At 42.2% G+C, this 17,513-nt stretch overlaps 1 protein-coding gene across 1 annotated transcript in view; it reads left to right on the top strand.

The window, feature by feature from the left end:
• Positions 1-1,385: 1,385 nt before the first annotated feature.
• Positions 1,386-17,513, top strand: part of LOC140724395 (scavenger receptor cysteine-rich type 1 protein M130-like) — a 39,348-nt gene continuing 23,220 nt past the window's right edge. The window contains exons 1-5 of the mRNA XM_073038842.1: positions 1,386-1,596; positions 3,230-3,544; positions 13,919-14,143; positions 16,060-16,374; positions 16,985-17,299. Coding sequence (XP_072894943.1) covers positions 1,386-1,596; positions 3,230-3,544; positions 13,919-14,143; positions 16,060-16,374; positions 16,985-17,299 — 1,381 coding nt within the window. The remainder of the gene's footprint in view (positions 1,597-3,229; positions 3,545-13,918; positions 14,144-16,059; positions 16,375-16,984; positions 17,300-17,513) is intronic.

Raw genomic sequence — 17,513 nt, 5'->3', positions numbered from 1 at the left:
ACCTTCGTCCATTCAACATTCGGTAGGAGTCAAAGAGATTCTGCCCTTCCGCATTCCTCTCAATTGCAGTCGGTGCAGACGGAAACCTATCAAACGCTCATCATTGTTCGTGGGGAATCACCCTCGTGAGCCTCATCTGAACTCTCCCTAATGACAACACATACTTTCTGAGGCATGCAGCCCAAACAGTTGACAATACCCCAAGAGGGCCTGACTAGTGTCTTGTAAAAACTCAGTATTATCTCGTTGTTTTTTATACTAATACCCTTGAAATAAAGGCCCATTTTCATTCTTTGCCGCAGACTGAATCTATAAATTATCCTTCTGGGAATCTTGCAGGAGTCTTGCATAAACACTGAGTTTTGAGTTCTCTCACCATTTAGACAATAATTTGCACCATTGTTCATTTTACCAAAATGCATTCTCATACAATTCCCAACATAATGTCTCAGCCACTTTTTTGCCCGATTTTCCAATGTGTCTACGTTCTTCTGCAAACGCATTGCTTTCTCGGCACTAACCGCTCCTATACTATCTTCGTATCATCGTCAGACTTTGTCGCAAAGTCATAATTTCTGTTATCTAATTCATTGCCAAACAATGTGAAAAGTAGCGGCCCCAATACTGAGCCACGAGGATCACCACTGGCAGCCAAAATAAAAGACACCATTTATTCCAAGACGCTGCCTCCTGCCTGTCAGTCATTCCTCTGCCCATGCCAGTGTCTTTCCGGTAAGGAAATAGGAGTTTATTTTTACTTGGGACGATAATCAGTCATCTCCAGACAGGGCAGAGAGCTGAAAAAGTATTTCCCCTGAACTTATTATTCCCCAGGTTTAAACAAGCTTTCATTGTTAAATTCATCCTCTTGCTGCTGATGCTGACGACACGCGAAGTCTCAGTTCGACTCTTTCCAGCAAATTTTGGTTTCTATTACCCAATACATGTGGACTGTGTGCAGTCTGACAATGACAGATTAGCAGATGTGCCGCTCTCCGAAGAATGCATATACCCGTGTCTTTTGGGGAGAGACCCGATTCTTCTCCTGGGACGACAGACTGCCTCTAGCTCTCAGTCATCAACTAGTTTCTTGTCTTTCTGTCACGTTAAGCAGCTCAAAGGGGGTTTCTCTATCCTGACCTCCCGCTTGATCACACATTTTCCATGCAGAATTTGGAACTTTCAGGCGTCGTTTAGTAGCGTACGCGATGTACCGAGCGCCAATTGCCCCCAGCTTAAACCGCTGTTTACCGTGGGTGGTTATTTTCTGATATTTTGCAGAAAGCGTGAAGTTGAGGTTGGTGAATGGCGGCAGTCGATGCGATGGGAGATTGCAGATTCACTACAAGGGAAACTGGGGGACAGTGAATGGTAATTCCTGGGATATGCCGGACGCGAATGTGGTGTGTCGGCAGCTGGGCTGCGGCGCTGCAGTGCAAGTCTATGCTAATGGTGACTATGGGGAAGGATCCGGACCTGTTTTCACGACGAACGTTCAGTGCGGTGGGAGCGAGTCCGCTCTTCAGGAGTGTAAATCAGATCCATGGGGTGACACTGGCTATTCACACAGTCAGGATGCTGCTGTTGTTTGTAAAGGTAAAAGTCAGGTTTTTATATCGGCGGTCCCACGATTTTGATGTCCTCCGGCATATCACTAACTCGAACAGAACGTCCTCGGTTTCAATCTAAATCATATTTGTGTGGGGATTATTTTCGTCATGTTGGAGTTACTATTCGTGATGTCGTATCCTGTACTGATGTTAACCAAAATAAAAATACTTGTTAATCTGTACAAGTACACAATCATATGACCAGGTCGAACAGCATCTGTGGTGGGAGAGAAATTCTCCGTAAGACCCTGAGACACAGGAGCAGAATTAGACTATTTGATCCAATGAGTCTGCTACACATTCAGTCACGGCTAATCATTTCCCCCCTCCTCAGCTCCACTCCCCGGCCTTCTCTCTGTAAATTCTCTTGCCGTGTCCATCAAGAGCTTATCAAGTTCTGTGTTAAATATCCCCAACGACCTGGCTCTCAGCGCAGTCTTTCGTAATAAATTCACAAATATGCCTCTGTCTGGCAAAATAAACTTCTCAGCATCTCTGTTCTATATGGACGTCCCTCTTTCGTGAGGCTTTTCCCTCCTGTCCAAGAATCCTCCGACACGAGAATCGTCCTTTTCACGTATTTTTAATTGAAATTTTCACTGAGATCCCCTCCCCATCCTTCTAAATTACAGCGCGTACAGACCCGTGGGATTAAACCTTCTTCTGTGAGAATCCTTTCATTCGTGGACTCATCGTCGCAGCTTCCTCTGAAACTTTTTCAATACCAGCGCATCTTTTTCTCAGAATGGGAGCACAGATCTGTTAACAGTGCTCACGGTGAAGCCTCGCCAGTGCGTATAAAGCCTCAGCATCACATCCCTGCTCTTTTTTTTTATTCCAGTCGTCTGGAAATGAAGACGTTAGAGCAACATAATGCGTTTGCCTAACTCACCACCGACTCAGCCTGCAAGTTAACCTTTTCAGGTGTTTTGTACCAAGACCTCCAGGTCCCTTGACAGCTCAGAGTTTGTTTTGAATTTCTCCCCGTTTAGATAATAGTCTGAACCTTTATTTCTATTACCAAAGGTTATGAACATACATTTTCCATCATTGTATTTCATTTCTCACTTTCTTCCCTGCTCTCCAAATGTGTCGAAGTCCTTCTGCAGCCTAAACGTTTCCTCAACACTACCTGCCCTTCCACCAGCCTTCATTTCATCTGCAAACCTGACAACAAAGCCATGTATTTCATCATCTAAGTCATTGACATACAGCGTAAAAAGAAGCAATCCAGAAACCTAACCCTGCGAAACACCACTAGACAATGGCACCCAACTAAAATGGCTTTTCCCACTCGCTGCCTCCTAGCAGTCAGCCAATGATCTCACCGCGAGGATATCGGCACCCTTCGGGTTCAGGCGCAGCCCAGCACTTTGGCAAAAGTCATATTTCCCCCAGCAGTGATCTCAATTACCCTGTATCTAAATAAAACATATGTGGAAATCAACAAATAATCGATGCTTCGGGCTTAGGCCATTCCTCAGCGTGAACAATCAATGTTCGTATTTTGTGTGCTGACTGATGTAGAAAGATCCATCAGCATTTTGTGTCTGTTGCTGAACATTTCTAGCCTATTCAAAAACTCTCGTGTTAACGTTTAATCTTTCTTTTTATTCCAGAAAGTAGGAAGGTGAGACTGGAAAAAGGTGGCAGTCCATGCACCGGGAGACTGGAAGTGAACCATGAAGGATACTGGCGACCTGTCGGTGCTTCCGGCTGGGATCTGCTGGATGCAACTGTGGTGTGCAGAGAGTTGAGCTGCGGCGCCGCGCTGAAAGCCCCACACGAATCTCGCTTTGGAAAGGTTTTTAGAAGCATTATAACCTATAATGTTACCTGCGACGGCACCGAGGCTGCTCTGCGGGAGTGTAAATCAGAAGAATGGAGTTTCTACACCCATCCTCGACCCGACTATGCCGGAGTTATCTGCGCAGGTAAATTGAGCCCTTTTTCTCTGGGTACACCCTGTCTTTATTGATCCGGGCTGTCCGAGAATCAAAATAACACAAGCTTACCGCTCGCTGCGAGAGATCGGGAACTAAATCTATCTGTTTAGAGATGAATACTGTCATGTTCAGATAGCATTATGATTTCAAACACCTACATAAATACGTAAATACATGACAAACGGCACAGCCACCAGAACGATTGAACGGTCAAGCGACATCTGTGGGTAACAAAATACAGTATGTAGTCGTCAGGACGAATATAGACCAAACTCGATGTTTGGCATTCCGGTTCACAGTTCGGTCCTTAGACACCGGACTCCGGGTCTTCTGGCCGTCCGTTGTTTCAGCTGGGCTTAATCAGGTACCTAATTCTCATATTGGGGCTGGATTATAAGTGGCCCTGGGATCGAGTGTGGTTGCTGGTTCGTCTCATCGGTATACCGTCCTTGCCTCTGTGGGGTAAGTCAGACAGTCCTTGTCGTTACACAACAGTTGGATCTGTCCCTTCCTGTCCTTGCCTCCGTTGGGCAAGTCAGGCCGTCTTTCCCTCTGAAGCCTTTGCTGCAACCTACACCTGAAGCCTTGCCCGCAACCAATGTCTGAAGCCTTGCCGGCAAACTCGTCTGCATCCTCGCCTGCTTCGCCGTCAAGTTCAGGCGTCCGAGTGAGACCGGAGCCTTGCCACGCCAACAGAAGGAACTATCTATCGTTGAACTTGGAACTGTCTCTTTGTGTCCCTGTGTTTAGTGTCCGTGTATGAGTTCCGGCCCTTATTCCTGTCCCAAAGGAAGGGTCCTGGATGAGTGTTCTGTATTCCTGTGCTCCAGTCCAAGGCTCAGTGTTCTTGTACTCCAGTCCAAGGCTCAGTGTTCCTGTGCTCCAGTCCAAGGCACGGTTTTCCTGTACTCCGTGACCAAGGCTCCGTGGAGATTCCCAGTCCGTGTTCAAGGCTCTGAGGAGGATCCCGTTCGTGTCTAAGGCTCCGAGGAGGTTCCAGTCCCTGTCCAAGTCCAAGTCGTAGCCCAGTCCCTGATTCCTGGTCTCGTACAGGGATGTGTCCGTGTCCAGCTACGCCACTCCCCGCCTCTGCTTTGCTGTCGCTCCACCAAGACCTAGTCTGAGCTTCATGTCCTCGTCCAGCCCTGGAGTCCCGCGTCCTGCCCCCAAGTCCAGTCCTGGAGTCCCGCGTCCTGCCCCCACGTCCAGTCCTGTTGCCTTGTCACGTCCACTCCTTGCCTAGATCCGGAGTCCGAGACCGAGTCAAAACTCAGGTTCCGGGTCCCTGTCCAGTCTCTGGCTCGGAGTCCTTGTCCAGGTTCCTAGTTCCTAGTTCCCAGGTCCTAGTTCCAATTCCCACTTTCCTAGTCTAGTTTTCGCCCAGCCCCTGTATCCTAGTCTCGTTCGGGGCCTGTGACTTGTCCAAAGTCGTTTCTTCCCCACTTCCCTTGTTTTCCTGATACACCTAGTCTTCTCCCTAGTACTTCAGTGTCTGTGTCTTGCATTTGTGTCCGTTCCAACACCTCCCGTATGACAGAATCTACTGGCAGTTTTACAAAGACTTCCAAACAACATCCAGAATGTGGATTTCAAATTGCAGCAGGAGATTTCTGAAGGCCATGTCAGAAGAGTAGTGTCATGATATTGGTTGGGGATTTTAACACGGAAGTGCATTGGGAAACTAGGTTAGTATTGGACGTCAAGAGAGAGAATTTGTGGAATGTCTAAAGGATAGCTTTTTAGAACAACTTGTTGATGAGCTCACTGTGGGATCGGCTGTGCTGAACTGGGTGTTGCACAATGATCTGGCGGTGATAAGAGAGCTTATGGTTAAGGAACCCTTAGGGAAAAGTGATCAGAATATGATGGAGTTCACTTTGCAATATGATATGAAGAAACTAAATCCCAATGTGTTGGTATTTGGGTGGAGTGAATGAAATTACAATGGCATGAGAAGGGAACAGAAGAAGGTGACTGGAAATGGACAACAGCAGAAAGGACAGCAGAACATTAATGGCTGGAGTTTCTGCGAAAAATATTTCCATAAGTTGTATTTCAGACATGGTACATATATATCATATAATCATATACATCACAAAATATCCACAAAGTATTTATCTGGGGTATACACTTATAGAAAAGAGTGGAAAGAAAAAAAAACAAGCAAAAGGAAATAACTATGTACAAGTAGGGAGTGATCTGCATTATATCGGACATTCAAGAGTGTCATGGAATTGAAGTATGTACAGAGAAAATTACAACTGAGAAGGTGCTCGGGAAGCTTAATGGCTGAGGGTAAATCTTCTGGACATGATATAATGCACCCTCGGGTTCTGAAGGATTTAGTTGGAGAGATTGTGCAGCCTTTAACGACGATGATCTTTCAAAAATCGAAAGATTCTGGCATTGTGCTGCATGACTGGAGAATTGAAAATATTACGTTACAATTTAAGAAGTTAGCTGATATCAGTAATTGGGAAGTTGTTGGAATCGATTAATATGTATGAGATCACGGAATACCTGGAGGCACATTATAAGATAGGCCAACGCCAGAATGGTTTCATGAAAGAAAGAAAAATCCTGCATGGCTAAACTATTGCAATTATTTGAGGAACTTAGAAGCAGGTTAGAAAAAGGAGATATAGTAGAAATGCTGTGCTTGGATTTTCAAAGGCCTTTGACAAGGTGCCGCACATGAGGGTGCTTAGCAAGATAAGAACAACAGAATTACAGGGGAGTTACTAGCATGGGTGGAGGATTGGCTGTTCGGCAGAAAACAGATCTTATTCAGGCCTGCTACGATTAGCAGTGGAGTTCCACAGTGGTCAGTGTTGGGACCGCTGTGTTTTACGATGTATGTCGATGATTTGAACTATGGAATTACTGTACTTGTGGTTAAATTTGCCGACGATACAAAGATAGGTGGAAGAGCGTATAGTGCTTAGAGACTTAGATAGATTAGGGGAATGTGCAAATACGTGACAAATGAAATACAATGTTGGAAAGTGCATGGGGAAGAAATAAACGGGCAGACTATTATTTGGATGGGGAGAGTATTCAAAATGCATAAATACAAAGGGACTCGGGAGGCCTTGTGCTGGATACCATCAGGTTAACCTTCAGGCTAACGTGGTGCTGAAGACGGCAAATGCAATTTTGCCATTCGTTTCTAGAGGTGCAGAATATAAGAGCTGGGATGTGATGTTGACGTTCTATAAGTTAGTTGCAGACCACACAATGTATTGTGCGCAGTTTTGGCCTCCGTATTTTAGAAACAATATTCTGACATTGGAGAGGTTTCATAGTAGATTCGTGAGAATGATTCCAGGAATTGAAGGGCAGCTCTTGGGCTGTGCTCCCTGAAGTTCCAGAGAATGAGGGAGGTTCTTATAGAAACATTCGGAATGTTAAAACTCCTGAACAGATTGAAGGGCGATTTCAAACGAAGATACAGATACACTACTTTCGTCAGAGGATGTTAAATCTGTAGAATTTGTTGCTCCGAGCGGCTGTGGACACCAAGTCATTGAGTGCATTTAAGGCAGAGGTAGGTGGGTACTTGATTAGTCAGGACATCAGAGCGTTTGGGGGGAAGGCAGCGGAGTGGGGATGACTGGAAACATTGGATCAGCCATGACTGAATGGCGGAGCATACTGGATGGACCGAATCGCCTACTTCTGCTCCTATATCTGATGGTCTTATGGTTACCTGAAGGCATTGTGAATGCCAACGTCCCTCCGGATTAGATTCCACATTCATTCTGTGAGAAAATATGAACATGATTTCAGACCATCGCTATTGCTTGGTATCATTACAAAGAACCGTTTGCTTTTTTAGTTATAACGAAGTATCTCCGACCTCAGAACGTGTGTGTACTCCCCTTTGCGTTGATGATGCCGTCTGTGTGCTTCTGTGTTTTTTTCTATTTGGTTCAGATTTGTATTAACTGCAGTGTCGCATTTTAAGTTTCAAATGAAGTAAGTTTTGCCGTTGTGTAACTGCCATTGTCTCGCAGAACCGGTAATTGAACCTACAGTGTATGAAAACAACGTGCAAAAAAGTGGCGTTAATACAATTCCGAATTTACTTTTTCATAGAAGATTATTCCCAGATATTGTCACACTTGAGTGTATCAAAAGCTATCGGGACTGCAGGAAACTTGAACAAAATTTAAACCGCTGAATGAACTGAAATAATCACCAGTCCTGTATATAGAAAAAAATATGAACAACACCGTTCCATTTAGGGGCAATGCTGTAGATTGCCTGAACAGGAACCAGTGCGCAAGGGATTCAGAGGGAGTTCTCGACCTCGTAAAACTGGAGATACGGCTGGAAGGGGTTTCTATGAACAGTGGAAAAGAAAATTGCACCGTAGTATATGCTGCCGTTTCTAGAGAGATACTGCTTCGACCATCGGGTTTCCGGAATTAGAATCGGAAATAATGTTACCGGCCTTTGTCTTGAAATATGTCAACATTGTAGCAGCAGTAGAATGCAGTACATGAAAATATAGAAAAATTGTGAACTGCATTAGGTATATAATATCAGAGCAACATTATGCAATCAAGTTCACTCCGGCAGTTCATCCTGGCTAATCCATTTGTTCCATATATGTCATGGTGTGTGTGTGTGTGTGTGTGTGTGTGTGAGTGTGTGTGTGTGTGTGTGTGAGTGTGTGTGTGTGTGTGTGTGTGTGTGTGTGTGTGTGTGTATGAAATAGTTAATTTAAATAAAGAGTGCAAAAGCAGATATTAAGAATAGTGAGGTCGTGATCATAGGTTCAATGACCATTCAGAAACCAGATGGCAGATGGAAAGAAGCTGCCCTTGAATCGCTGAGTGAGTGCCTTCAGGCTTCTGTACCCGCTTCTTGATGTTAGCAATGAGAATTGTCATGCCCTTGGTGGAGGGAGTCTCTTTAATGATTGACATCGCCTCTTTGAGGCACCGTTCCTTGACGATGTCTTCGATATTATAGAGACCAGTTCTCATGATGGGACTGACAAAATTTAGAACTTTTTGCAGCTTACGAGATCCTTGAAGTTGTCTCTCTGTAGCGGACGGTGAGAAAGACTTAATAGTTTGAAAGTTATTCAAATCTATTCTTCATGACTGCGTTTCAAAGTCTCCATCAAATCCCATGAAGCAAACCCGGTTTACACAGTAGCAATTTGTACAACTGAGCCCTAGTATTTGTCCGCCTTTGAGAGGGAATCTGTTCTCATAAAATCCGGACAGCATGCCTAATATATATTAATATACCGCCTAGCAATATTTTTTAATATGATACTTCGACTTCACTAGCCTCTAATTAGTTAATTTTAACAGTCCTTAATTATTAAGTAACCTTTACTAAAACTGGTATTTGCATTGGCTTGCTGGGCTTCCATCGTCTGGAACCGTTGCTGCCTTCTCTTAACGTCGTCAACCGACAGGAACTCCGCAGGACGATATTTGTATTCACTGGGGAAAGCAGATTGTTGGAAAGGCAGGGTCTGATTCTGCATATTCTGCATAACGTTGTGATGGGGTAACCCCGTGTTTCTAATCTACCTATATTGATTGCTCAGGTAATTGAGAATTTTTTCATGGCACAACTGTACACATTAAAGATATTTTGCACAGGGATTTGCATAACAGTCTTTCGTAAAGGTGAGGCACACGGGTTGCAAGGCAAGCTGAATCATTTTGATATTGCGCTGCGATGCAGGAGACAGAATTCAATGATAGAACAATGTTTGTCTTATTGTTAATCTGTGACCAATGTTGCATCCAAAGGGTGGTGCTTGAACTTCCGATGTGTACGATGTGTATCAATAACTAGGTAATAAATGCTTGTCGTAAGATTATCAACTATATAGAGGAAACGAAATTGATAGATATCTAATATATAGTAAAACAGGATATGGATAAAAAGAGAATATTGTCACTAACCAGAACTTTATACAGCTGTGCTTAATCCACACTTGTGACACAGAAATATTGCTGGGAATTGAGTAACCTAATGAGGAAGACAGATTAGATAACCTGGGAAAACGTTATATTCAGAAAGTTAAGTTAAAAAAATAGAATAAAGAGTTTCTCTGTTGATCATCGGTACATTGAATCACAGAAACATTCATTGAAACGTGTCTTATAAGTTGAAGACGAACATCGGCCATAATTCAACACAGCATGTTCTCCACTCACCAACCCTGAATAACTTGAACATATTTTGAATGTGAGTAAGCCGGAACATCCCGAAGAAGCCTGCGCGGTCTTTGACAGGACGGAGAAACACCTTACAGACCATGGAGGGAATTAGATCGTCGTCGTTGGCGCTGATTATCGTATTACGATATTTAATCGTATGTGAATATGGGGACATGTTTTGCCTGACAGACTCTGAATGACATCTTGAATGTACTGCCAAAGATAAAATGTCAACATGTGGAAAAAAAACAACAAAAAATCTACCTCTTCTGATTTGGTTGTATCTTGCAAACTATATTTTTCTGTTAATTTCGGAATGCTATCCCTAAAGGACGTGGTAAACAAATGCAGAAATATCAAACCTTGGCAAAGATGAATACCTTTTCGTTAGTTAAAGGAGATGCAGCTGAAGATTCGGGGAGTTTAAAGCAAAGCCTTGATTTATGTTGGCTGCAAAGACAAACAAGTATTGAGAACAATAAACTGTATGAAAGGTGTGTAACACTGGCTTCGCCGAGCGGCTTGATCTCGGGGGTGCTAACCCCCGTTCCGGCCAAACTTAGGAAATCTCATTTGGGTGGATGCTGCGCGATGTGTCCCCTGTTACAAATCAGTAACCCGAAAAAACAAACAATGCACAATATGCGATTAAATGATTAAGTTTATAACTCTTAATTTGACTATGTGGTTAGCAGAGAAACAAAATATAGAAGAAAAAGGGTGCCAATCCTATTAAACAGTCTGTGCACAATCGTTGGCGCTCAGTCAGTAGTCTTCCTTCCACCATCCGATCTACTCCGAGCGTCACCCACCTACGGGCATCCGCTCGGAGTCCACTCCGTCTGGCGCCCAACCGAATCTCCCCAATCGCGTCCTCTCTGTTCATCCCTTTCTCGTCCTCTGGCAAAAGCCCGCGAAAACAACTGCTTCCACAATCACAAAACACAGCAACAATCTCTTATTAGCTGCCACTGAATTCCAAAGTCCCGTTATCACCAGTCATAACACAAACATTGCTGCCACAGAGAAGCCATTACCTTAACGGTAGAACATTACACAGAAGCCATTGCATTAGCCTTAGTAGTGAAACCGTGAAGTGTATTACATGTGCAATATTGGAGGTGGATTCTATGTGAGGGTTTGTATGGAATTTGTATTATGCGCTTTGACGTTTGTCCTCGAGGAGTCATGTATCATGAAACTGAGGTTTTCGAAAAGCTAAACAAGAGAACCGATGAGTCATGGTAGTAATGGAAGTTTAGTCCATAAAGTTAACTCACGTGGTAAAGTTGTTGGGGTAGCTATTTCACCACTAAACTTTATTGTTGATAGGACACAGAGAGACACACTGAGGTATTGTTTTTATCTTTCAGTTTTGCGACCCAGGAAAATCATTTTCCTTGCGTCTCTCGTATCGCTTAAGGAATTACGTTACTATCCAAATATAATAATTACTAGCTCTGTTGATGACATCAAATTACTGATACATTGGTTTGTTAAGAATATTGCCTGCATTTACAGCTGGAATTGGATCAAATGGGAATGTGCGAAAATGAATGACTTTAAGAATTTAACTCAGATGCATAGTCGATCGGAACATATAGAATTATTAAAACACAAAATGCTGGCAGAAGTCAGCAGGCCAGACAGCATCTATGGGAGGAGGTAGTGACAACGTTTCGGGCCGAAACCCTTCATCGGCCCGAAACGTCGTCACTACCTCCTCCCATAGATGCTGTCTGACCTGCTGATTTCTGCCAGCATTTTGTGTTTTTATTTATTTCCATCATCTGCAGATTCAGTCGTGTTGATATAGAATTATTATATAGATCTTGAGGTCTTTTGCTGAAAATAGAGAGCCAGTAATGAGTACTTTGCTTACCGGCAATGACATGCCAATTAGAAATTGGCATAGTATATTTGCATCATTGGCCGAGGTTTCGATCGTGATATTGCTGAGGTAAGGCTGTACGCTATCTTCATGCCAATGCACTTTTAAAATTTTATTTCAATTATAATCGACGTGATAAGTGAATGCTACTATTAATCTTGACAAGATGTAGAAAAGCATCAGAACGATATTGCACGGACAGCTTGAGATCTTTTAACAATAGATAAAGCTATTTCTCACTAACGCGGACTGAGATATTACCCCATAGCGCATATTTAAAAATGACACGTCGCATAGACAAGAAGTTCGGCAGCGGGTTAAATGCCGTGGATTGTCTGTACGGAAAGCAGCGCCTTTCTGCTGCCGACTCACTTGCCGGAGTGCTCGGGAAAAGCGACAGAACAAACTTCTAAAATCGTAAGTCAGCGAGTTGTTTGTTATGTCCCCTCTCACTGTGAAACGGGGACACTCTTGTTCCCTAATTAGGGAGAGAGCGAGCCTGTGATATGACACATTATCGGGTGCACGTCGTTTTTGGGATACTGCAATTCTGGGTCTTTATTGATAGTTTGCTGCACGCTTGAGTGGTCGATAGAGGTTGCTGATGTTTTTTGTTGGTGGGTGGGGTTATCGCTGCGTTGCAGCTGCTTGTGCGGGGGAAGTTCGAGATCTTTTGGAATGGCGCTTTTGTAGAAAACATAGTAACATAGAATAGTACAGCACATTACAGGCCCGTCGGTCCACAATGTTGTGCCGACCCTCAAACCCTGCCTCCAGGATAACCCCCACACTAAATTCTTCCATATACCTGTCTAGTAGTCTCTTAAACTTCACTAGTGTATTTGCCTCCACCACTGACTCAGGTAGTGTATTCCACGCACCATCCACTCTCTGAGTGAAAAACCTTCCACTAAAATCCCCCTTGAACTTTCCTCCCCTTTACCTTAAAGCCATGTCCTCTTGTACTGAGCAGCGGTGCCCTGGTGAAGAGCCGCTGGCTGTCCACTCTGTCTATTCCTCTTAATATCTTGTACACCTCTATCATGTCTCCTCTCATCCTCCTTCTCTCCAAACATAAATCCCTAGCTCCCTTTATCTCAGATCATAATCCATACTCTCTGAACCAGGCAGCATCCTGGTAAATCTCCTCTGTACCCTTTCTAATGCTTCCACATCCCTCCTATAGTGAGGCGAACAGAACTGGACACAGTACTCCAAGTGTGGCCTAACCATAGTTTTATATAGCTGCATCATTACATCGCGACTCTTAAACTCTATCCCTCGACTTATGAAAGCTAACACCCCATAAGCTTTGTTAACTACCTAATCTACCTGTGAGGCAAAAGGTTGAGGAAAATGAATTAGATATAACAAAATTGACAAAATTCGCCAACCATTATTTCTTTGAATGACAGTGCTGTCGGTTAAACAGGCGATTCTCCTTCCCATCAAATCCAGATCAATATGCTGTCAGTCTTGATTTAACTTAATTACCGTGCTTGCATTCTGCGCCTTTAAAGAATACCGAATGAGAAATAATGAATGCGGAATGCTATTATCTAGCCAAGTTCTCTTCGTCGAAAATGTTGACTTGATTTCATCTGATTTATTTATTTCATGTTTGAAGTATTTGTCTCCTATATATAATGCTTACTTCATTTTTTGTACACACGTTTTTCAGTGAATACTTGGCTCCACCATGGGGCAACAATGGAGAAGTTGCAATATATATTTTAACAATTCCATTTCCACGTATTCTCTTTGAGAAAAGTGAATGATGCTTTTGGAATTCCGATACAAACGTCACCGTATCTGGAAATGATGGGGATGATGATGATGATGATCATGATCATGATGACGATGATAATAATAATAATAATAATAATAATAATAATAATAATAATAATAATAATAATAATAATAATAATAATAATAATAATAATAATAATAATAAATGTTCTTACTTTTTCCATAATTATAATGATACTTCCATGTCTTTGTTTTCGTAACATAAGAAAGAAAATATAATTTCCTGTAGTAAAAAGAGGATATAAAAAAATAAACGTGTTAAGAATAATTATCTAACCTTAATTAACGACAAAGAGAGAAAGTAATTTTGATACTCAGTTCCGATATCCCATTATGAAATTTGGACATGGAAAACCATGTCATCTGTTTGAGAACCAATTGGGACTTTATATACAATGAACGCAATAGGAATTCGCTGCACATTGTTCAAAAGTTCTTTTTCCTGACTCTGTTTCATATCGTCCTCAGACCACCGAGCTCCAAGATTGGTGTCCGGAAATGATGAATGCTCGGGAAGACTGGAAGTGCAATTCGGAGACACCTGGAAAACGGTGTGTGATCTGCACTGGGATATGAATGATGCCAGCGTGGTGTGCAGTCAGCTTCAATGCGGAGTCGTTGTTGCTGTGCGGGGAGGAGCTTATTTTGGGGAAGGAACAGGACATGTTTCGACTCATGTCTTTGAATGTCAGGGTAATGAGTCGAGGCTATGGGACTGTCCATTTTCCTCCAGAACTCATCGCTGCACCCATGGGAATGATGTCAGTGTGATCTGCTCTGGTAAGTACCTAGAATCCAGATATCTGTTATCGACAATTCTCCCATTAGCGATTTACAAATTGCATCAGCAGAGCACTGTTCGATATGATTTTCATCTGACATCGACGGGCAGATTAACAGGGTGAAAGTGCCGGAAGAATAAAATAATGATTGACTTCAATTTGGTTTCAACGAATGAAATTAGGATATTTGATATTTGTTAATAAGTTGAAAACAAAAATCACCAACAATAGCGCAGCAATTTCGCTGATAAAACCACAAAGCCGAGAGCAAAGGAAGTTTGTAGATTCGCCCATTTACTTCTGCATCAAGACACTGAGTGTCCTTAATAACGTGGAATTTGTTTCAGCGGGGGACTTAATGGCAGGCGTTATGCACGATGATGCAACTCTCACAAAAACGTGCAGGTTAAGATTCGTTAAGTACACAAAGATAAGCATGGAGAGACATACGCATTTCTATGTTTGTAGGAAAATAGCTCGTCATGCAGCGTTATTATAAATTAAAAACAATACATCATCGCAGTGGAAAATATATTTAAAAAATGCGGAATGGTATTTTCCTTTAGAAATTGAGTGTGAAGTTTTTTCAGCACATCTTTCAAATTATACCGTACACCTGAACGCGAAAATTACTAATTCGAATAAATTTAATGATACTGGATCTTGTCACATGTCTGAATACAGACACAAAACTGATGAAACGTTAAAATTCCCAGCTGGTTTTGCAGCTCTATAACGGCTATCTCTAATAATACAAAGCAATTAAATATGATTTATTTCAGTACTGATATGTTGACGGATTTTTGAATATTGCCCGAAACAATTCTCCTTTCTTCTGAACGGAACCACACAGATGAATTGGTGCGGAACTGTAGATGAATACAAACCATTGATTTTGCCGCACAACCTCGAAGCGTGCATCTGCACCAGTATAGAAAATACATGATTATAGCGAGATAACTTGTTCCAACAGCCTCGGATTTTACTGCTACAAATTTAGACATAACGACTGTAAAATGATAAAAAAGCAGAAGAATAAATAAAATATCAACTATATAGCTGTTAGTTGAACGAAAGATAGCTTGTGAATTTCCATAGTTTATAATCATCAGCGGACACTTGTTGGGACCGAACGTGATGAACAGTTTGAAAGTTGCTTATGAAACCTAAGAAATGAGTCGCCATTTAAATAAACAAAGATGGAAATAGATAATGGAAAAGTGCAAAGAAAATATACATCACAACCAAAGACAAACATCAATTTAATCACCAATAACTAAAAAGAAATTCGAAAATGTTCCGTGTGAGTGCATAATATTTGAATGCATGAAGCATATAAATAAGAAAATAAATAAATATAATACATATTCATATCGGCCATTGAGTGGGCAAGAACTGCATGGGTCGGATATGGTGCTGAATAACGGTATTTTCAACTTGGACAGAATATAACATTTAGAGTGATGGGCATGAAACTGAACGATCAACAGAATCAGGAGTACTGTATAGAAATCAGACAAGGAAACCCTTCTTCACCTGCATGGCCCAATGTTTGAAACAATGGTATTCATTCTGCTAAAAACCTTCAAAAACGCGAGATTCCTGTCGTGGTATATGCAGATTATTCACAACACTTTGAAAATACTTTGGAAAAATGATTGCGGGCCAATCAGATTAAAAAATAACATGTCTGCATAGTGCTATACGCTGTTATTTTCGCGAGGCTCTGCCGAGCAGACGGAGTGGATGGCGGTCCTATCCTGTGCAAGTTCTTTCAATTAGTTTATGTTGCGATTAATTAACTGACTTCTTTATTTAATAAAACAGGGAATGATGTAGCACGACTCGTTGATGGGGACAACAGATGTTCCGGCCGGGTGGAAGTTCGGCACGGGGACCAGTGGGGAACACTTTGTGATGAGTACTTCAGCTTGGAAGATGCTGCCGTGGTCTGTGAACAGCTACAGTGTGGTGCAGTAAATGCAACTCCCAGAGATGCATACTTTGGCACAGGAAACGGGTCAATGTGGAAGGATGACTACATTTGTTTGGGCAATGAGTCCCGATTAGCTGATTGTCAAGTCACAGCGTGGAGTCAGATCAGCTGTTCGCATGGAGATGACGCCAGCCTGATCTGCACCGGTGAGTTGTTGAAGCGTTTGTCTGAATGAAACCTTTCTTTGGTCGTAGAGATATCCATAACAGAGACAAAAATAAGAAAAAATAACAATTGAATGTATCCAAAATTTTCCGACAAAACTAGGTAACGATTTTGAATTTTTGTGGCAACGATCTGTGTTTGCAATTTGCACGGTTTTATTGTGGATATCCAGACCTTGAGTACACAGTGAATAAAACTAAAATGTGAGGAGAAAATATTTGGAAGTGCAGAGAATTATGGCAATTGTTGTCAAGATAGTAATTTTAGTACCATTTTAAAATCTGTAAAAATAAAGATGTAATATTTGCAGGTGAGTTAACTCATATTATGAACTGTTGAAAAAAAACGATGACATATTAAAAAATAAATAAATGGCTTCCTTTATGTTCGGCGAGTAGGAATAATACCTGGGACCGCTACGTGTGTGTGTTTTTTTATCCTGCGGATTGAGAAGAGAGGTTTAATGGCTTCTGGGGTGATTGCCTTGTAGGAAATCAGTGTATAAATTATTTTTTGCCGCTAATAGCTGAACATATCGGGGATACATTGGCTAATTATTAACTGTTTTACACAATCCCATCCATATTGTAGATGACATTTGGTCTCTGCGACTGACCGACGGGGGAAGCCGCTGCGACGGCCAGGTGGAGGTTTATGAGAACGGCAGATGGAGCAGAATTCAGGATAACTTCTGGAATATCGATGAAGCCAACGTTGTCTGTAAGCAACTGCGTTGCGGTGTGGCCACATCCTCCTACATCGCCTCGGGGCACAGAGCGAAAGAAGGGCCCGTGTGGGTGACCGACCTTCAGTGTGAAGGAAGCGAATCACATCTCGAAAATTGCAGGACATCCATATTGAATCGGTCTTCCTCCGACACCATCGGCGTTGGCGTCCTGTGTTCAGGTGAATAGCATGGAAAAGTGGAATTTTTTTATTTGTAATATCGTGTGGCTATTAATTATATATAGATAAATTTAGACACACTGAGACTTGCCGATATTGAAATCTCCATTTGTTTCATCAAATCGGCGTTGACAATCATATACACTCTTGCAATGTTTCCAATTTATATAGTCACCCACAGCTCCTACGGTAGCCCCGCTCCTAAAACATACGA

This window comes from Hemitrygon akajei, unplaced genomic scaffold (assembly GCF_048418815.1).
Source record: "Hemitrygon akajei unplaced genomic scaffold, sHemAka1.3 Scf000204, whole genome shotgun sequence".
NCBI lineage: Eukaryota > Metazoa > Chordata > Chondrichthyes > Myliobatiformes > Dasyatidae > Hemitrygon > Hemitrygon akajei.
Note: the sequence above shows the minus strand (reverse complement) of the source record. Positions and strands in the feature narration are given on the sequence as shown.